The sequence below is a fragment of the Argiope bruennichi genome, chromosome X1 (genome assembly GCF_947563725.1).
Source record: "Argiope bruennichi chromosome X1, qqArgBrue1.1, whole genome shotgun sequence".
Classification (NCBI taxonomy): Eukaryota; Metazoa; Arthropoda; class Arachnida; order Araneae; family Araneidae; genus Argiope; species Argiope bruennichi.
In genome coordinates, this window is record NC_079162.1 from 132,691,037 (window position 1) to 132,714,536 (window position 23,500).

General features: G+C 29.9%; 1 protein-coding gene across 1 annotated transcript in view; it reads left to right on the plus strand.

Annotated features, from left to right (window-relative positions):
• Positions 1-23,500, plus strand: part of LOC129958216 (WD repeat-containing protein 81-like) — a 114,975-nt gene that overhangs the window by 19,001 nt on the left and 72,474 nt on the right. Inside the window, exons 3-9 of the mRNA XM_056070497.1 lie at positions 2,812-2,971; positions 9,651-9,774; positions 13,271-13,800; positions 16,226-16,447; positions 17,289-17,432; positions 17,866-18,069; positions 20,726-20,905. Of these exons, the coding sequence (XP_055926472.1) occupies positions 2,812-2,971; positions 9,651-9,774; positions 13,271-13,800; positions 16,226-16,447; positions 17,289-17,432; positions 17,866-18,069; positions 20,726-20,905 (1,564 nt within the window). The remainder of the gene's footprint in view (positions 1-2,811; positions 2,972-9,650; positions 9,775-13,270; positions 13,801-16,225; positions 16,448-17,288; positions 17,433-17,865; positions 18,070-20,725; positions 20,906-23,500) is intronic.

Consider the following 23,500-nt stretch of genomic DNA (forward strand, 5'->3'; position numbering starts at 1 on the left):
TCCTTTATTCTGTGTTATTTTAATTTAAAAGTACTTCAGAATGAATCTGAAAGATGGATTAATTAACAATGTTTAATTTTAAATGCATAAAACATTAAGAAAATAAACAGAATCGTTTGAAATAATCGGCCGAAAAATGTTTACCCTAGCCTCATTACTGTTGGGGGAAAAAAACTGAGCCTTACTCATTTGGCGGTGGGGAAAATGGAAGATTTTTTTGACGGGAAAGTTAGTTTTTAATTAATAATTAAAATTCTAATTAAAAATTAAAAAAAGGGACCCCAGGTGCACATTCCCGACCTCTAAGGTATACATGTACCAAATTTGGTAGCTGTAAGTCAAATGACCTGGCCTGTAGAGCGCCAACACACACACACACACACACACATTGAGCTTTATTTATAAGTATAGATATTTTGTATCAGATGTAATTATATTGTTGCCTCTATTAAATTTCCAATCGTCGTATAACATTGTACATTTCTGTCTTGCAAGCTGCACTGCACCGGTAATTTTATTGTATGTATCGCGTGTGTGTACAATGACAAAAGTTACTAAAAATTATTAAAAATTAAAAAGTTACTAAAATTAAGACACTGCCTCTTTGACTTATAACATTTTTAACATCTTTTGTTGGAAATTGTTACTTAAAAAGTGGTCAAATCTCTCTGTGCCTGTCTCTTGTGCAAATTTCTCAGTGTTTTAGTTGTATATTCTTGAGTTATAGTTTATATTTTAACTGTTAATAATTTTTTAAAACATCTGATTACATTTCAGTTTTTAAATTTACTCACAATGTATTTAAAAAATATTGATATTTGTAAATGAAATATTTCATTGAATTTGATTTTTAATGTAATTTTTTTAAAACTATGTATTGGAGACCGGGACAAGTTGACAATGAATGATTTAGTTTATATTCACATTACTCAAACTTCGCCACCTTATGGATACTGATAGCTGCTTAGACTATAAAAATTTGTACAATGAGACCACTGTCACTAGCTTGTTGGATGATGTTCATGTATTTTGACTAGCTTATTGTAATTTTCAAGACCTCCAAACTAAGATCTGCTGACTAGTAGGGAATATACATTTGGTTGTTCTTTGTTATAGATAACTACCTTAGATAATGCACTTTTTATAATCACTATTTATTTATACTTTATTCTTGATAATCCTAACAAAAAAAAAAAAAAATCAAATCCTTTTAACGTTTACAAACGGAGTAATTTGAAGACTTCACCATCTTGCCTTAAGCGCTTCTTGTTTTCAGTTTGGTGTTTATATGCATTTATTGAATTTTTGTGCGGTTTCATGTTCATCATGGCCCACAACCTGTTTCAAATCGTACTGTAATCCGCATTGACTTACAGATAATATTTGAACATCCTATTTTTGGAAGATATGTTAGCTCCAAAGGAAATCCAAAAGGCTCAACAAGAACAGTCAAAGCAACAAAAGCAAGAGGCTCGGGATGGGGGAAAAATGTTACTGAGCAACTGAAATTTGTTTTCTTACTCCTGACAGGAGCTGAAACTTCTTTAAAAAATACATTGCAAGTTATTCTTAGAAGTCCCTGCATGTTGTGAGATCAAGTCCAACATCAATGATGACTCTTTTGAACTGATACGCAGTTTTGTATCTCTTCCTCTTTTGGCATGACCATTAAGTGCCTGTTTTACCATAATACTTAAATATATTATCTTCTTAGAAAGCGAGCAGTGCGCAATAAATGGATTTTGTGGTACTTCTTGGACCCATTCAGCAAAATCAGGATTGTTTTTTTTTTATCCGTCCAATTCGTATTGAATATAAATTTTGAGCAGACAATTGTTTTTCAAAAAAAAAAAAAAAAAAAAAAAATCTCTAATCTATTTCGAATAAGCTCACAGTTTTTCAAATAATAAACAAACCATTCAATAAACTCAAATATGGTTGTTTAAACCCCGCCGCGGCATTGAATGTTGCTAATTCCGGCAGAGAAAGGTATTCTTTCACACAGTTACAGAAATCCCGCGCATGCTCATTAGCTGTAATTCGGGAATTTTTTGAAAATAAGAATAACTGTTTCACAAATCGAAAATGGATTGATCTGTACAGAAAAAAGAGGAGAAAAATAAGTTGCGAGTTTCCGTATTACCCAATCTCGAATGATATTGTTTCGTTTCTGGAAGCTATGACTACTATCTTTTATTCTTCCGATCTTTAGAAAGCGGCAATTTTTAGATCGAGAAAAAATATCTAAGAAACTTAAAATTCCCTGTATTTTCCCTGTTTTATGAAATTTTTCAAATCCCCTGCAGTTTCCCGGTTTTTTCTGTTCTCCCTGTGGCTTGACAATCCTGCATCTGACAGGCCTGCGAGCATATAGACAAGTATGCCCCAAGTTCTAGTTCAAATGAATAATTCTAATGAAATAAAATTCAAGAACTGAGATAAAACTCAATGAAATTATGAATTAATTTTTATCATTCTTTACAATTATTATTTTTGAAATTTCTGTTATTTTGTTCTTGATTTATTGTCTAATTTGTTTGTATTTTTGTAAGCAGTGTGAGTAAATATACAAGTTAGTATCTTAATCAGTTTTAATGTTTACAGAACATTCAAATTAGCATAAATAACTCTATAATTATGTATTAAGAGTATCTGAATTACACCTTATACCATTAAGTAAGTGCTTGTTTTTATTCATTAGGAATGTTTTTTTTTTTGGTTATCAAAAATAAAATTTTAATGGAAATTGCATCATGTATGTATAATTTAAAATGTCATGTTATATTTTTCTTTTTGTGCTATTTTTTATAGGTTCTTGAAGCCACATGAAAAATCTCCTTTATCTACTATTTCTTTAACATATGCTCAACTTATTCATTATGTTACCAAAACTAACTACAAAAATCTATGGGAGCAAGCATGGAAAAAATATCATGTATCTGAAGGAATTAAGAAAAACAAAAATAAACAGGTAAGTCTTATTAAATTTTATTATCATTTATTCGATTCAAAAATGATACATCTAATATATAATTTTAGAAGTTACTTTATATCTATAATAAGAAATAAATTTTGCTGTAGTAACCGCATTATGTGATTTATATCCAGAAAATCAGATCTTTTATATCAGTTTTAGAATTTTCATAACTATAGAGGCAAAATCTACAGAATTTTGCTTTTAAAAAAGTATATTATGAATATATTATTAAAGTTGTTTCTGGTTAAGCCAATGATTTTTTTACTGCATTGTGAATGAAAGAAAAATTGTTTTATTTAACTACATTTCAGAAATTACAGTTTTTATCCTAAATTGGGTCTTATAGGCAACATTGCAATAACATAAACTGCACATTTTCATTTGTGTTGTTATTTTGCTCTTATGAAGGATGAAGTTGGTTTTATTACTATCCTGTTAACTAGTTATTGAATTTCACTCAGAAATTAATTGGAAAGATAGTTATTAAATGATGAGATCGTTATAAAGTTGTTATGAGTTCTATAATTTGTGAAATTTATTAAGGACAGTTATAATAATCATTTTAAAAGATTGAAATTTGCATGTGATTGTTTTAGATGTTTTTTAATGTCCAACAATTTTTACATTAAATCCACTCTAGAAGAGGTAAAAAGATAAAAACAATATTAAAAATAGACGTTTTAAGCTTTGATTCAAAATCTAACTTTTAAATATGGAAATATATTAAGAAAGATGTAGTTTGTGGCTGGGTGAACTGTATTCTGCATTTATACAATGCACAAAGTGAAAGCAAACTGAAAGAGAGTAAAAGTAAAGTAAGTGTAAGTAACTTTGTTTCATAGCGCGTATTTATTTGCCTTATTATATTAAGTGTATCGAAACTATATATATAATGTAAAATACAAGTTTATGATTGCTCATAATCACTACAATCATATCGCGGGGAGTCCTCAATATCTTCTAAACAAACTCCTCAATGGCATCTTCTTCTTGTCTCCCGTGCAGCTAATTTTGTTTCTTTTCTTTTATTTCGGCCAAGTGTCCAGAACAGTTAAATTGAGGTTGGTGGCATGATTCCAAACCTATGAAATTGCACAAGCATGTCTGAGCGAAATCTGACACACGGTAACCCAGGAAGGGTACACAGAATTCGTTCCGGGCATTGCATAGTATTAGTATAAATTTCGAAATTCCAAGAAGGAATGATAAAAATATCCGACTATGTTTCGTTTCTTGTATCCTCGTCGTTTTTTATTTTTTTTATATAGCGTGACTGCTTTTAATTATTTATAAATACCGCGCTAGGTACTTTTATTTTTTAATGAAAATTATTCCTGTTTTTTCTCTTTTAGTTTACAGCAATTTGAAATAACCGATTCGTGTTTAGAAAATACTATTTTCTTTTTCTTTGCTGCCTAATAGGTATTTGTAGTATTTTTCTTTCTCCCCCCCCTTTCAAAATTAGATGGAAGGAAGTTTTGTTTTCATTTGATGTAGTGCTAAGAAGGTTGCTTGGCTGCTTTGGTTTTTGAGTTTTTCTCTGGTTTACAAATTAAGGATTAAAAAACGGCTCATTTCAAAGACAAGTGTTATTGTTTTACGAAGAAAGGTTAAGATAATGATATAATGCCTAGTTGAGCCGCTGTTTCGATGTTCGAGGCATTCGAAAGACAGATATTTTCATTCATTTCCGAAAGCAAAGTAAGGGCACGAGGTTGAAAATTCATGTCAGGATGAGATTTAATATAATGGTAGTATACATTAAGAATGTTCATTCTTCAAAATATTAAAGCGCAGTAGCCAGTCAGTTTCGAGAAAATGGCCCTTAAACTTTTAGCCTAGCTTATAAACTAATTCGTCGCCGTCGCCGTTGCCGAGGCGCGATTAGTATAGTGGATAAGGCGCCGGCGTAGCATTTATGAGACCTGAGTTCGTTCTTGGAATAGTGTTTTTTGCTTTAAAAAAAAAAATTCTAAATTATTTCAAATTAATTTATTAATTTACAAACAGTTTTAATTAATATGTTTTTAATTTTTTAATGCAAAAGTAAATATTTATTCTCCTAATTTTTGGATTATAATTTAATTTTTAGAAGAAAAAATAATTATAAATATGAATGCGTGTTTTTCTAAATATTCAAATTTACTTAAATAAAATTAACAATTTAAAACTGTTTCAATTAATATGATACTCAATTTTGTGTGGAAAGAATTAAGGATATGAATGCATTTTTCTTTAAAAAAATTATAGTAAAGTTTTAAAAGTAAAAGTTTATAGTAAAGTTTATTCAATATTAGGATATTTAGATAATTTTCCAAGAAGGACGAAAATCGAAATTAAGGGAGCTACTCAAAAGTTTAAAGAACATTGTTCATAGAATATCGAATCCGAATTTGGTAATGAAATGGTACATTTTAAATATTTCATGTTACAGTTTCTCGAAATAAATGGGAACAAAATAGCACCTGCAAAGAATACTTATGAACTGATGAATGATAATGTAGTGCAATCAACTTTTCCGAATGTAATGGCTTTGTTAAAAATGTACAGATACTTGGTGGTCAGAAATGCAAACAATTTCAAGAAAACTAAAGCTGCTGAAAAACTGTTATACAGGGTGCTGCCGAATTTGACCGACAAATTCAGAGGGGTGAAAGTAGGCATGAAGAGGATAAAGAATCACCATACAATATGGGGCCCCAAACGACGTTTAGGGGGTGAAAATCGCAACAATATAGGGAGTCGGAAAACTGTTGAAATCTGTAAAAATTTAATAAAAAAAAATAACAAATGGTATTTCAACTATGAATTTTTTTAAGTGAAAGCACATTCTTAAAGGCTATTTTTCATGTAACATGCCGATGTGATGAACCAGGGGGTCGTAAATTATTGAAAACGAAAAAGTAGTTTAGAACCCTTATCTGTAAAAATATTAAAATTTTAAGAAAAATAAAAGCTTGAAAATATAAGGAATTTTATACTCTTTAATTTGATATAAGTCTGTAGTGTGAGAACTGAGGAGGTTTTAAGATATTGAAGAAAAACTAAAATGTTTGTCAGGAAACATCGCTGCAACATCGGTACCGATGTTTACAGAGGTTGTTGCCAAATTCGAAAGGTAAATTTGGAGAAGTGATAATAGGCATGAAGGAGATGAAAAATTATCATAAAACATAGGGTCGCAGGAAACGTTTATTCTGTGAAAATCGCAAAAATAGATATCGAAGAGATAATTAGCCTTGCAAAGAGAATGGCTCTACGAATGCGAGGATTTGGAACAAGGTAGTCGAAAAGAAGAATCTTTCTCGTATGTAAATTTTCCATGCTTTCGAGGAATATAAAAGCAGCAAGCATTGCAGAAGTGATGGTTCGAGAAGTATAAAAGCAACTTATATTCATTAAAAAACGTACAGAATTGATAATCGATAAGTTTCATTCGCAGGCAACGTGTCAGATTTCACGAATGACGAATATGCGGATATGCATTTCATTTACGGCTGAGCGGATGGACGCTTAGCACAAAGAATATAACCAAGAGCAATATCCAAGTAGGCGTTGTCCACGCCACAGCACCTTTGCATATATTGATCGACGGTTGCGGGAGGCAGGATCCTTCAAAATAACGGGACCAAATGCAGGGCAAGAAGGGCAGAAAGTCTAACTATGCGATGACGATTTTCCACGTTGGATGGAGTTCGCGCGCTAAATACTTGGTCCCATACAGGAAGATGTACTCTTTCCTGCAAGAATTTTATTCTCAGATGAAGCCTGCTTTCCTAGAGAATGCGTCTCCAACACGCACAATGCACATATTTGGTCATCCGAAAATCCCCATATCACTATCTCGTCGAACGTACAACACAAATTTAGTATTAACATCTGGGCAGGAATTCTCGGAGGTAATTTATTGGGACCGTATCTTATGCCCGATCGCCTCATTGGCGCAAAGTACCTTGTTTTCTTGCAGGATGTCTTTCCGGATTTACTACAGGGAATACTGGCCATTGTACGCCAGAACATGTGGTTAATGCATGATGGTGCACCAGGGCATTTTTCGAATTCTGTGCGTAACTACCTAGATGATACATATCCTGGGAGGTGGATTTAGACGTGGCGGACTGTTGATTGGCCTCCACATTCCTCGGACCTTAATCCCTTGGATTTCTTCTTCTGGGGTCACATGAAATCTCTTGTTTATCAGACACCTTTGGATACAGTGGAAGATCTCGTAGCACGGATCGTCGTCGCTGCTGGAGAAATCGCAAGCACACCTGGTATGTTTGAGCGCGTCCGGCAGTCCTTTAAACGTCGGTGTCGGTTGTGTACTGACCTTCGCGGCCGCAACATTGAGCAATTTTTATAAAAGTTTCTCATTGTCTCCTTTATGTTAAAATGTCTGTGCTGTAAATGTATGCTGTATCTGTATTCCACACACACACAAAAAAAAAAAAAAATCACCGTTGTTTACGACTTTAGATTTCTTAGGACATTCTTATCGCCTTGATGTCTACTATCACTCCTCAGAATTTTTCGGTAAAATTTGCAATACCTTCTGTAAACTTCGGTGCCGATGTTGCAGCGATGTTTCCCGACAAGCATTTTAGTTTTTCTTGAATATCTTGAAACCTCCTCAGTTCTCACACTACAGACTTATATCAAATTAATGAGTATAAAATTTCTTATATTTTCAAGCTTTTATTTTTCTTAAGATTTTAATTGTTTTGCAGATAAAGGTTCTAAACTACTTTTTCGTTTTCAATAATTTACGACTCCCTGGTTCATCAAATCGACATGTTACTTATCCTGAAAAATAGCCTTTTAGAATGTGCTTTCACTTAAAAAAAATTCATAATTGAAACTCCATTTGTTTTTTGTTTTTTTAATTAAATTTTTACAGTTTCCAACAGTTCTCCGACTCGCTATATTTTTGTGATTTTTACCCTCTAAACGTCGTTTGGGACTCCATTTTGTATGGTGATTCTTTATATTTTTGATGCGTACTATCACCCTTCTGAATTAGTCGGTCGAATTCGGCAACACAATGTAGATTGTCGATAATTCAAGAACGCCTGAGTTCTGTGGTTATTATGGCCAATGAACATGATGTATAAAAAGAATTGATTTCCAAGATAGTTTAACCGAACATCTATAAAACAAATTGAGAAAAGTTACAACATGAGATTGTACATATTATAATAATAAAAGATACAAATATAAAATATGATTTGTTTTATAATTCTAACCCATAACATTTTTTAATTTCAAAAATATGCAGTTGTATAATTAAAGAGTGTTTAAATGGTATTAAAAAAGTTTTGGCACCTTTTTACTATTTTCTTGAAAATAAAATATTTATTATTTCGATTTTCTAATATTTTTTTTCCAAAAAAATTCTTATTGGAAATTTTTTAAGTCAATAATTTTTTAAAAAATAATTTAAATCATTAAATAATTTTAAATTATTATTTCTAATACTAATAAATTAAATGACTTTATTTTAAACTTAAGTATTAATTAATTAAAGTAAGATAATACTAATTTGTTTTAATATGCATTTTCACTAAAAATTAACATAGAAATGTGCAGTTGAATGATAAATACCATTCAGCCAATTTGACAAAGAACGTTGATACTTTTATTCCAGTTCGAAAGGAATATAAATAGGAATATTTTTCCTCGACAAATCTCGGTTTACAGTAAGTCTTTATAGTTCATGAAAAAAATTGGGAATCTATGAACTCAAACAATTTTTCTTATTAAATAAATTGCCTTTTTTAAAGCTTAAATTAATAAAAATTAAAGTGATGTATTTGTCAAAAATAATTTATCAGTTTCAAAATTTAAATCCCTGGACACTATAATGTCCATTCTATTTTGAAAATACGCGAAGAGAGAAATAAATCACTGTCACGTTATCATTTTATATTATAAAAAAATTAGAATTAAAAATGAAAATAAAGGGTTGCAGCTTTATTAATTTTATATATATCAAATAAAATAATCATAAAGAAGAATTTAAAAGTGCAAATAATGAGTTTACTTCACGTTACTTTCTTGTGATCAATATAATTTACTTAGAAGTGGGTCTCAGAATAATTTAACGCCTGTGACCTCAAGTTGTCAAAGTCCGCCACTGCTTGTAATTAAACGTTTTATGCGCTATCTGATTGGTACAAACACGCCACTATCACTGGATTTGTTATCATTGTGTCCATGGAAATCTTGCATTTTGTAAAGATTTATTAATTTTTGCTTTAAAAACTAAAGTACAAAACCACTAGTACCCTTGGTTTGCTACATAATTATAAGAATAATGCTCGACTCTCGTGACCTACTGGTAAGAATTAAATCATGATTGTAACTGGCTCGAACGTTATTCGTATTGTTTGTATTTGTCCCGATTTTCACCCGCAAGTCTGTCTTGTGCTATTCATGTACACAATCTTCGTCACGAGTCAAAAGTTGTTAAAGTACGGAAAGGGGTTGAAACTGTCTTTCTGTTAATCGATGTATTTGTTATATAATTCTGTCTTTTAGAATATGAATATTTTTCTAATTTAAGAAATTTTTTCAGTTGGATGAAATAATCTGTAAGTAGGATCTGTACTTAAACAGTATTAAAGTACTGTGTTATCTCATACTTGCTATATATATAAACTGTGGTGTTTTTCAGAAATACAATGACGCGTTGCAAGAGCTTTTGCATCGACTATATAAAACAGAAAGGATTGAGAGAGAGGATGGAACAATAATTCATGTTTGCAACCAGAAAACAAATCTGCTTGATGAAACTGAAGGTAATGTCAAAGATGTTATAATTAATTTATTGTTATTAATCCTCAGTTCTGTTTTTATTTTTTATTTTCTAGCAGAAAATTAATTATAGCAGTCAGATCCATGGTGGCGGAAAGATATTTAGTATTTAAAATTATTTCTGCTCAGAATTCCCTTTTATAAAATGAGACACTTCAACAAAATCTAAATTATATGTGCTAAAAACATTGCTAATATTAAATATTAATCTTGATGGATTTCTAGATATAAAAACATTTATAACATACGTCATTGATTACGATAAGAGTTTTATATAGTAATCTCTATATTAAATTAATACCAATAACTGAACTATAAAAATGATTAATTAGCAGCAGCAGTTCAGAAAATGCATTTTTCGTTTTGATTTCTTCTTATTAAGAACAAGAAATTTGGATGCTTAAAGGGAGCATTCTTCAGTTTGATGAAGGTCAGTTTCGTTTGTCTGGGAGCATTATAAGCGTACATTAATTAAAAAAAAAATAATGTGTTTTCATTTTTAAATTTCGCGACTATCCTTATCGGATTCAGTTTCACATTCTTCGTTTCCAGTTGCACTCTTCCATTCAATTGAATCAGGTTTTTAACTTTGTATTAAAGAGGTTGACACATTTTCTACCATAATTCTATGTGACGGTAAATCTGTACAAGGATCGTTTTAGTCTTTCTCTTATGTAAGTACGTCGTATTTTTTATATGTATTTTTCTGGGACGTTCACATTGGCAAACAGTGAATCAAATTATGACATATGTGTCTGAAGGATACTTAGTTGTTGCTAGATAAGCTGAAAATTTGGTTATTTGTTGAATTTTTTTTACTGAATTTTATAAGCTGTATAGTTATGAATTTGAAATATTTCTTAGAACCAGACTTTGTGCCTCCAGATACTATATGCTATATTTTTAATCTACCGATGATCTTACTGTTTAACAATTTCAAATAGCCAATCATCATTGCGCGAGTATATCTGATAAAATATTTTCATTTTTTTAAGGTGTTTTATATAGAATTCGTGTTACAAAAGCAACAACAAAAATAAATGTCGTTGCTTTAAATCTATTTCCAGAATCAAAATACTAGTAATCAACATGAGCAAGTACTGAACTAGCATTAAAAAAAAAATCTAGCATGTTTACTTTAGCATTTATTAAAAGGTGAGAAACGCATTTTTAATTTTGAGGTGTTTTTTTTTAATGGCAGAAGAAAAATTGTGCATGATATCGAGAGATGCAGTGTCGGGGAGGGGAGCCACCCAGATTTACTCTGCAATCGATCATCCTATATGAAAACTATAAGTTCCATTTTAAATGTAGTCGTGTACACTAAAAGATGCTGTGCCTAAAACTGCTCTCGGGTATTGTATATATATGTAAAATCATGCAAACTTTGAAATTTCCTGTGGCAACACCGTTTTACGATGTCATGAATAGATTTCCCATGGAAAAGTTACCTGGAGTACAAGTTTTGTATAATATATTATGATTACATTGGAAGATATTTGACATTTTCTGTTAAGGGGTTGTTTCTATTTATAATGTAAGATGTGATAATCTCTGAACGTCGGTAGTAGAAATTTTAACTTTTATGCATTTTAAAAGAATCTTTAAAGCTACGATCTGCATGTTAAATTCGATTGTTATTTTATTCATGACAAAATACTGAAAGTGAAAATGTTTTGGAGTATTATGATTTTTTTCGTAAAGAATTCAGTATTGAAAGTTGTGTTTAAATTATACTTGAGCCTGATTCGCTATTACGCTGAAAGCAACTAAATGGGAAGTTTTGTTGTATGAGCAAAAGAATGAAATTAAATATTTTTATTGTTTAAAAGGAATATTAATTTTAATGTTATAATTAATATCTCACTGATAGAGAGAGAGAGAGAGAGAGAGAGAATTTATTCTTTTGGGGCTTTATTCCTGCATTTCTTTATCAGTACATACTATTCTTATCATCCCAGCTTACTGCTCGTAAGTAGACATGAAGCGATGCACTTCTTTATCTTACGAGCATTCAAGAAAGTATATTACATTCACTGATAAATGTAAATCAGTTTTCTTCCACGATTTATCAGCAACTGTTTCTATACCAATGCTTTTTTTTTGAAAGATTTCATTGTATGCAGGATATATGCGTGTTACAGATATGAAACATTGTATGCAGGATATATGCGTGTTACTGATATGAAACTTTGTGTACGTGATATATGCATGTTACAGATATGAAAAGCAAATTGCAGAGTATCACTCTAAATGCTCATTCATGTCTTTAATTTCCATTGTTATAGCACTTTTTTAAGCTATAATTCATCAAATTTTTGCTCCTGCTTATATGAATTTAAATTTTAAAAAGGATATAATTATAAGAATTATTGCATATAATTATAAGAATTATATTTAACTTTTAAGAATATCGATTAAATGTATATAATTAAAAGTATAATTATTTCATAGAATATCTTTAAGAAGTAAACAGCTTAATAATCAAAAAGTTATGATGGAACCTATTAGGTTAAACATAACGAAGTTGATTTAATTTAATTGACATAGAAAATAATTTTGCATTTGTCAAACAACTGTATAAAAGGGAGCGATTTCCAGGTCAAATCATCTACTCGATTTTGAGACCATAAATTTAGAAAACTGTGGAGTGTTTTGAAAATTATTTTTCTTTTTCATGAACAAGCATAAGTTGAAAGAGGATTCAGCATTAATAAAAATGTTGAAGTAGAAAATATGAATAAAAAATATCCTATGTTTAACAATAAGTACTCTACAGCTATATAAAGTAGTGTGCTAGAATCCACTCAGCAAACATTGCTAAAAAATTGAACATATTTGCATCTTCAACCCATTCAAAATATCGCCAATTTTCGAGGGGAACTGATGTTATATATTATTGATATTGATATAATATATTATTGATTCCATAGTATCGTTTTTAAAAATATTTATCATTTTTATATCTTGTAGATTTTTCTGAATATCACTGTATTTGAAATTATTTATAAATTTAAATTTTTTCTCCATTATTACGTCAGTGCTTTTTCCTCTTACTATTCATTTTCACTTTTCTCATTCACGCTATTTCTTTTTAGAAAGAAAACGTAAGGCGGGAAAAAAATTTGTGAACAAGGTTGCAATGTATAAAATTCACCTTCAGCTTTTTTCTGCGATTTTTATTGATTAGTTTTGAGGCTCTCCCCAGGTCTTGAGGCACTAGGCGACTACCTACATGTGTGTAGAAAATTACCATTGCAGTTTCATTGAAATTTTGAGATAGCAGTTAATTAGCTATACGGATTAACTTAATTAATTTGTTGATTCAATAAGTCTGCCTCACCCTCCCGAGTTTTTTTTACATCAGTGTCAGTTTTTTGAAGATGCAATAATAAATACTCGAGTTACAGAGGTGTCTGAGTTTTTAAGTCATTGTTCATATTGATGCCTATACTATAATATTTTATTTTATCTTTACAGATGCAGTTAATCCAAATCTTCTTCAAATGCACTGTGCTGTAGAAACAACAGAATGCTTTTTGTTGGTGTGTGAGCATATTACTTGCACATTAAGCGACTGTTTGATGTTCAGTCCTCACCTTTTAGCTGCATCTACTGTTCATCCTTTGTTTGTGGTATATCAACTTTTGCAAGTTTTACGGTCGATTCATAATTCTGGATTGTTCTTGGGACCAGTAACATTATCCTCTATAAATGTGAAAGAAAATTTATGGATTAAAATTTTACCTGTGACATGGAAATGCTTACATCATGAAGCTTGGAAATATCCTGCTGAGAAACATTCTGCTTTGTCTCATAAGCAGTCAGTGACTGGAATTAGTTGTGCTGCTAAAGTATCTAATTCTCAAGTTACTCCAATTGACCCCCAAGTTTCTGAGCATTCCTCCCAGGTGCAAGAAAGTGGAGATAAACTTTATTTGTCTGAATTGGTACAGGGTTGGGTAGATGGTTATATTAGTAATTTCGACTACCTCATATCATTGAACAAGGTAAGTTATAAAAATTATTCATATTGTTTATGACATGAAAAATAAATTTATGAATCTGTAGGAGTTAGAATGATATAACGGAGCAGATTACTAGATACTATTGAACTAAAATAGAAGTTCGTTTGGAATTTTATATCGTTTCTTATACTTATTTGAAAATATTGAACAACCTGCATTTTTGCTTTGTCCAGCTGAAATACATTATTATTTTAAACCTGCTTGTATTTGCGATTGCAGAAGTTGTAAAAATCACAATTTTTTCTATTTAGTTGTAGATTACTGAATTATCTATAATAGAATTTAAAGAATTTCATTCTTCTAGTTGCAGTATATACAATATACAATTTTTCAATTGCCTAGTGTATTCACCACATGTAAGAGAAGGAGAAATTACTATACAAGTAAGCTCTAGGATCCTACTTTTAGTTCGACGATGCTCTTAATGAGGTTTATTTTGCGTGGTTCAAAGTTCTCATATCATTGTCTGCAGATGCCATGTCACCATACATCGAAAGTTTAGACTCTATTACAATATATTTTATATCTGTTCTAATCGTAGCATGATAACTAATTTCTAAACGTTAAAGATAGGCATATACTTGCAGTGTAAAACTGCCTTAAATGATTTTAAGAATAACATTTTATTTTGTGTAGTCAATAAATATTCTACGAAATCTTAAATTTTTATACAAAGCCCTATTAGTCATATTTAGCCCTTCAGCCCTATTAGTCATAATGTATCTTAAATATTTTTTATTCACTAACATTTTAAACAGAAAAAGTTCCATACTTCTGCCACTAAAATTGACTGAATTTTGAAGTTTCAAATATTACTAATTTAGATCATTTCAGTGTCTGCTTCAAGAAGGATCAACCAATCAACGAGCAATTGTTGCTCCAAATTGCTGTTAGTTGGCTTAAAATAATGACATTCAAATAAAAAAAAAAATCAAAGATAGTGATTTTTTTTGGATGTTTTCACTATGTGATTATAAAAAGATATGCTGACAGAATCTATAATTTTATCTAATTCAAAGGTTTTATTAATAAAACATGATTGATTTTATATTCTTCTTCTTTCATTTAAAAAATACACTTGCTAAATCTCTCTCCATGTACACAATTGGTAATTCTGTCAGTATTTTTTTATTTGTGTTACATTTTCATTCTATTTCCTATATTTCTAAGGGTATTCAATGACACACATTAAATGTAATCTGGACTGCCAAATGTCCTACTACTCGTATGGTGCAGAAGTTTGGAGAAAGAAGTGATAGCTCAGGTTTCTAACTTTGTGATCTGATCAATGTTTAGAATTAATAAGTCTTATGTGAAATAGTCTTTATGCTATTTCAAAGATGGGCAGTGATATAAATAACCTTTGGAACATTTTAAATCCACCTTCTAATGTAGTTGATAATTACTATGATTTTTTTAAAATTGAGAATAGTTATTTAGCTTTGCTATAAAGGGGTTTATTAGGTGCTGTCTTTTTGAAAAATATTATCTATTTTAAAATGTGGTCTTTTTATTATATCATCTTATCAATCATGAAAATATTTGTAATTGCAAATTTAATGGAATATGTTTTGAAAAAGTTGGTTTGCAAAATATTCATTTCTTTCAAATTATTTATTTTTGTATGAAGTGCTAAAAGTATGCATATAGTTTATTTAACTTTAAAAATATCTTTTAACTTTGCAGAAAGGGCTAGGCTTAATTTTTATAAATACATTTTTCGAATGTGTATTTATTGCTCTTCTTAAAAACTGAAATACATAATAGTTTCATGATGCATATTTTTATTTTATATTAGTATAAGATAAATAGATGCTATGTATTAAATTTTTAGTAATGAAATGATTCTTCTGAATATTTCCTGATATTTGTAATAAAATATCAGTTTGATATTTTCTAATATTTCAAACTTAATAAAATTACAGATAAATTTCAAATTTTAACCTCAGTACTGGTTTTAATGCACATGTCATTAACTTTTAAATATAACTATGTACTCATTTTTGAATGATTATGTGCCTAGCTAATATTTGAAGCTCAGTAGATAGGTTTTTTACGTATGCCATTTTATATTGTGCTATTTTGTAAGATATAAAAGATATAAAGAAGATATAAAATAAATGTATTAATTATTAGTTTTCTGTAAGTATTTAAAATGTTTTGCGATTTTTACATGCATCATTTTTGTTTTATATTGTGTTAGCAATAAAAAATGCATTTTAAATAAGCAGTGAACTTGATGTGATTATTTGATTTGAATTATATGTTGAAAATTCAAACTTTATCTACTTTTATTAATTCTTTGTGCCATTTGCTATTCATATAAATATTAATATTCCAAATGTATTTACATATATATATGTCAGTGATTTAAAATTCAAGTTCTATTAAGTATTTTTATTTGTAGCTTGCTGGCAGGCAGAAAGATAATCCAAAATGCCATTATGTTATGCCTTGGATAATGGATTTCTCTGTACCAGAAGGTGGTTGGAGAGATTTGTCTAAGTCAAAATTCAGACTAAACAAAGGTGATAAACAATTAGATTTGATTTATGAATCAGCTGTTGAAGCTAGTGGAGCAAATGTTTCGTATAATTCCACAAATATACTCCAAGATTCTGCTATCACTGTAAGTATTCTTTTTTCTTTCTAATAATATTTGTTATGGTGATATGTAGAAAATGAGCGAGTGAAAAATTAGTCCAAGGATCCTAATAATTTATCCTTTTTAGTTGATATTCGGAAGATATTCTGTAGAAAATATTTTTTGGAACTTTTTTCATGAACTTTTATCGATCTAAATTATTATTTAAGTCTGCTTACTTGACTTTTTAAAATTCACTGATAATTGCCTATAAATTTTAATATAACTATCCTGCATATGAATGAGAATTGAAAAATGAGAATGTTAAAAAATAAATGACTTGATATATCCAAAGTGTAATAATTATAATTTATTTAATATATAATTATAATGTTTATAATATATAACTTCATAGGTTTTTTTTAAAAATTATGTATAGGTATTATTTGATGAAATGAACTGCATCATTTCAGAACTTGTGATTACATGAATTTCTTTTATTTTGTAATCAATGTCTGAATTAGATAAGGGAAAATTTTATTTAAATCCATCAGTTTCTTATGAATTTTCTGTGCATTTTCGAACGAACAATCATTATTTGAAATTGTAAATTTTAGCAATATTTTTTTGTTATATTTTAATAAATAAAATTTCTACTTGTTAAATATGCTTCTGTAAGTATTTATTTATTTATACTAGATTTTTGAATTTGATTATTGTTAATGATTTTTATTTTTATCACTTTTTTATATACATATTTAAATATATGATTGGATTTAGCAAAAATGTATTAGTTGACATAGTTAAAAATATTCGAATTAATGCTAAGCATAATGTAAATATACTACCTTAATGTGATTCTTTTTATGCTACTTTTAACTTTCAGGTCCCTCACCACACTTCAGAAGTTCTATCAGATATTACATATTATGTTTATAAAGCTCGTAGAATGCCTAAATCATTTCTTTGCAAACATGTTCGCCAGAAATGGGTTCCAGCAGAGTATCCTGCAACAATAGAGCGTCTCCAGGTAAAATTTTCGTTATTTTTTAGAACTGAATACTTTTTTTTTTCCAAGTATGAACAATAATGAAATCTTATGACATTCGCCTTTTCTATTGCAAAAAATCAACCATAAGATTTATTCTTTCCCCCCCATTTTAATAGTAGAGAAAACTTAATGATACAATATAGTTATTTTATTGGGCTAAAAAATGCCCCTTCATCTAAAATCACAATGACTTCGAACGTTGTGATATAGAAAGGAATCATTTTGGTTTCTTCCTATATCACAACGTTCGAAGTTTGTTTCATTATAAGATTATGGAAATTTGTAATCCATCATCTGTAAGCTAATTGGAATGAAACACTAAATTATGTTTTCATTAATTTATTGCTATCAAGAAAATAATTTAAAAATATTTTTATGAATTTTTTTAAAATATAATTTTTGTGTTTTGTAGGAATGGACTCCAGATGAATGTATACCGGAATTTTATTCTGATCCTACAATATTTTATTCTATCCATCCAGATTTAAATGATCTTGGTGTTCCCTGGTGGTGTGATTCACCAGAAGATTTTATTAAAAAACACCGTAATGCTTTAGAAGGATATCATGTTTCGGAAAGACTTCATCAATGGATTGATTTAGTATTTGGGTACAAAGTTAGTATCTTTTTCTTTTCTACAAGCGATTCACTTTTTTTTGTATATTTTACCGTCTTTATTCAATTAGCAATTCACATATTATACTTTTATTTTTGCTAAGTATTATTATTAACTAAAAATTTAGAGCCCTTAGCTTTGATTTAATTGCACAATGCTCTTTATTAAAGTTTTCTATTTACATTATCATGAATCATTTCTTTTCATTATCATGGAGCAAATTCTGTATTTTGAGATATATAGTAACATCTATTTTTGATTATTTAAAAAGCTTGTATAATTATTAGATTTATGGGACCAAGAAGATATTTACTTATGAAAAGAAATTCTGGAAAGTTTTCTGATTTGTATAAGTCTTTTTTTTTTTTTTTTTTGATACTATGTTGAATTTTTAATTGCCTTAATTTTTATGATCTATATACAGAGTGCCCAGAAAAGAGTGAAACAAGTGTTTATTTCCCTAAATATAGCGCACAGAAACATTATTCTGGTTACAATACAGGGTTTAACTATTAAATTTTTATAATGGCCCATTATAGAAAGGTAATAATAAAATAATAGTTAATAAAATGTTTCGCTTACATTCATGTAAGCACACACATGTATGAAATTTGCAAAGATATTAAAAGGCAAATTAAATAACTTAGTGAACTTTTTCATACCTCGACTGGTATTTGACGAAATTTTTCGCTGAACATTTCGGGGATAATATAAATAAAATATTCAATAAAATAAAAGGAACTGAATCAGAAAATATTTATTAAATTTCAAATAATACTTGAATAAAGTGTTACAAAACTTTTCAAAATGAACGTTTTCGATACCTGTATAGAGTTGCATTCATTTAACAATACTTGCATACATGTACATTTCCATTACATTTATGTGCAACATTAATCATCAGCATTTGAAAATGTTCCTCATTACTGAAATGCATTGCCTTTTAGGAGAGTTTAATTTTATGTGTATAACTGCTTGATTTCTCTGGGTTCTTTTCTTCTTCGAAATTGCATTATTTCTCTGAATATCTCAAATGTTAAATTTCTCTTCTTTTTTATTAAGTCGAAGTAGCAAATGTTGACAAGTCTTAATGAGCAAAAGTATGTATGAATAGAATATTTTTTTTTCAAGTCATGATTAATATTGTACGACTAGACAAATTTTGTTTATTGTAACCTTTATGTATCAAATTTGTATTTTAAAACAATTGTTTTCTTCTCTCTTAATTTATGAATCTCTCTAAATTTAGAAATAAGTATATCTCTTCAAATTTTGTAGATAAAAGCATGAAATTTTGAATGTATTTAAATGAATGCCAGAGAAACATTTTACTAAAAAGCACTTTTAAACTGCCATTCGTTTAAGAATTTTATTATTATCAATCTCCACAGGACTCAAATTATATCAGTACAATTGCCTATTTTATTTATTTAGACTTTATAATTGGAAATATGGTAAAACCTTATTTAACGAGTATAATTCGTTTCCGAATCTTACTCGTAATGCGAAACACTCGTTCAGCGAAACATTTTTTTCTCCCATAAGAATCCTCGTAAAATAGGAAAATGCGTTACATTCCGGGGAAAAAAAAAACCCAAAACATTTATAATTACGTAATTTATTATTAATAATGCATGCTTTTTTTTTTTACAAAATTGTCTAAATACATTTATCCATGCTACGCTTCAAATTTTACCGAAATTGAGACAGCATCATCATTAAATGAATTTGTAACGCGCATAGCTACTGCCTTAGCAGAGCGAGGCTTCTCAACATTAGATGTAACAACTCCCCATACTTTCAGCATTTCCCTAGTTTCATTGGAAGGTTGCTGCACTGTTGCTTTTATTATTTCTTCATCTCCTGACTAAATCTCCTCTTTAGCTTTTTATTTTGGAACAGAATGCAACTTCAAAAACTCTTCGGTAGTTCTGGTTTTGTTCTATCACCGGTTCATTGATGTGTTTGCTATCCACCTCTAGCCTCTTAATCTTGACTAGAGACAAAATCTCGTCGATTAAGGCTCCACAGGTAAATGCTCAAATCCCTCAGAGCCGCGTTCTTCAACTTGTCCGGCCAACTTTTTTTCTATGTAAATATAAGGGCTCTCTTCAAACAAATGCTCAACACAGACTGGTAAAGCATCTCGGCATGTAATGGTGTCTCCTCGCCACTTGTTTTGCAAAAAAAAAAAAATCCCTCGTTAAGGGAGTTACATTTATACTTTATTTTACTTTTTTGTTACTTATGAGAGGTTTTGACTGTATACATGTATTTAAGGAAATAAATATGCATTCTACTTTGTGGCATCCTGTATAAAATGAAATCGATAAAAAAAAATACAGTAACAATTTTTTTCAGAATGACAGTGTTTTACCGACTGTTCCATATCTAAATAATTTCTAAGCTTGAAAAATGAAAAAGTAAATATCGACAGCAAAATTTCAATTTTCAATTTTTTTTAAAAAAGATAAATTCTCCAATATAAAAGAAAATCGACACCCCCCCCCCTCCTCATTTGTGTACTCCTAAATTCAAAAACTGGCTGTGGTGGTAGTTATAATCCTGCAAATACTATTATTTTCAGTTTATTTTTATACAAATATTTACAAATATTATTGGTAAATTTACATAATATTCATTTTTTTTTCTTTAGCTTATAGGTCCATCAGCTGTAAAATCAAAAAATGTATGCCTGCCTCTGGTTGATTGCCACACCTATATCCGTAATCATGGAATGATTCAACTGTTTTCTCATCCGCATCCTCATAAACTTAGTAAATCTATATTTTCAAGGAGTGTTGCACCAAAAACATTCCGTAGTATAGTTTTAAAAGTAAATAATGTTTTTTTTAATTTTTTTTATTTCTTTCAAATAGATTTTGTCAATAATATATATATATATATATATATATAATATCAGAGCGATTCTTACTGCCCTCGATCTGTAAATGTAAAATCAAGCAAAGGCATCGCTATATTAAGTAATGTGTCTTTAAATACATTTCATATTCGTTCTCATGTTCTTCAAATCTCCCGGTGGCAAACTTCAGTTTTTCCTCTTTTTTAATATTTCTTACGCTAAGAACCCCCCGACTATAAAATTGTATACAATTTTGTCAAAAAAAAAAAAAGCTTTAATTATATTAGAAATGAAGTTTTACATATAAATATAGAACACATATCTTTTTTTCTCTTTCCTTTACATTTTGAGTTTCATTTTTAATGCGGTTTTTAGATGTTCTTAAAACAGTGTTCACCGAAGGAAATAATCCAAAGTATTTGTTAAAACATGAATCGAAAGTTACTTCACTCTCGTTTACGTAAAATAATTCATTAAAAATAAAAAGATTTAACGCTAATAAAATCTTGTTATTTTGATTTGTTCCTTTTTAAATAAAAAAGCAAATCTTGGATATATCTATCTGAAATTCTAGTTTTTATTCTTGATATATAGAAAACCAAATTTAGAAGACTGCATGATTCAGCATTATATTGTACTTTACGTGTTGCGTAGAGAATTTTTAAAAATAAAAGATCGAATAATCTGAAAATTTTAAATGGTTGTTACACGAGGTGTATTTATTTTTCCACCTCCGATCGCATTGCTAAACGGTCGAATGTTAGGAGATGCGTCTAAATAATTCCCTCCATAAAATCTGTTACTTTTATGCCTAGCACATTAATTGGTGTGATTGATTCTTCCGTGAACTAAGAATTCCTCAACGTCATTCGTTTTTTACTGGTGAAGGAAATATCTCAACAAAAATTCTTCACAGAATAAGTCACATTAATGGTGCGAGCTTGATGAGTGATGATATTATTTGAGAATTCTGTAGTTAGTTAAAGATAGCCAAATTATATTCATGATGAAAGATATCAAGGATGTCGCTAGTGAAAGCCTTATTCTGCAAATTTACTTAGTGGTTGTAGAGGAGATGCAGAAAACCTGCAATATCTGAAATTTTATACTCATTAGTATGTATAGTTCAGACTTGGGAAAAACTTTAGGAGGTGCGGGGCCCGATTGGAAATTCAATAGTAACTGGATCGAAGATAACTTTCACTCAGATTATAAAATAATTAATGAAAAGAAACACTTTTTAAAACAGCACATTTATTGATGAACAAAGAAATTTTTTTGATTTTAATTGTTTCTTTACTTTTTAGTCATTATTATTATACTGGGTGTTGCCGAATGCGACCGACAAACTCAGAGGGGTGATAGTGGGCATCAAGAGGATAAAGAATCACCATACAACATGGGGTCCCAAACGACGTTTAGGGGGTGAAAATCGCAAAAATATAGGTTGTCGGAGAACTGTTGGAAACTGTAAAAAATTAATAAAAAAATAACAAATGGTGTTTGAAATATGAATTTTTTTAAAGTGAAAGGACATTCTTAAAGGCTATTTTTCATGTAAGTAACATGCCGATTTGATGAACCAGGGGGTCGTAAATTATTAAAAACGAAAAAGTAGTTTAGAACCCTTATCTTCAAAAATATTTAAACTTTAAGAAAAATAAAAGCTTGGAAATATGAAGAATTTGATACTCTTTATTTTGATATAAGTTTGTAGTGTGAAAACTGAGGAAGTTTTTAAGATATTCAAGAAAAATTGCGATGTTTGCCGGGAAACATCGCTGCAACATCGGCACCGATGTTTACAGAGGGTGTTGCCATATTCGAAAGGTAAATTTAGAGAAGTGATAGTAGGCATTAAGGAGATGAAAAATTATCATAAAACATAGGGTGGCAGGAGACGTTTATTCTGTGAAACTCGCAAAAACAGACATCGAAGAGACAATTAGCCTGGCGAAGAGAATGGCCCTATGAATGCCAGGATTTGGAACAATGTAGTCGAGTAGAAGAAGCTTTTTCGTTTGTAAATTTTCTATGCGTTCAAGGTATATAAAAGCAGCGAGCATTGCAGAATTGATGGTTCGATGAGTATAAAAACAGCTTGTATTCATTAAAGAGCAGTGCAGAATTGATAGTCGATAAGTTTCATTCGTAAACAGCATGTCAGATTTCACGAATGACGAATATGCGGATATGCATTTCATTTACGGGCGAGCGGATGGACACCTAGCACAAAGAATATACCAAGAGCAATATCCATGTAGGCGTTATCCACACCACAGCACCTTTGCAAATATTTATCGTCGGTTTCTGGAGACAGGATCCTTCAAAATAACGAGGCCAAATGCATGGTAAGAACGCACACCTGAAACAGAAACCCGAGTTTTGCAGCACTTTACCTATACCCCATCGACAAGCACGTGATCAATTGCAGCTGAATTTTGTGTCCGGCACGCTGGATGCTTGGCGTCACACAGGAAGATGCGCTCATTCCTGCAAGAATTTTATTCTTAGATTTTATCTCAGACCTGTTGATTGGCCACCATGTTCCCCGGACCGCAATCCCTT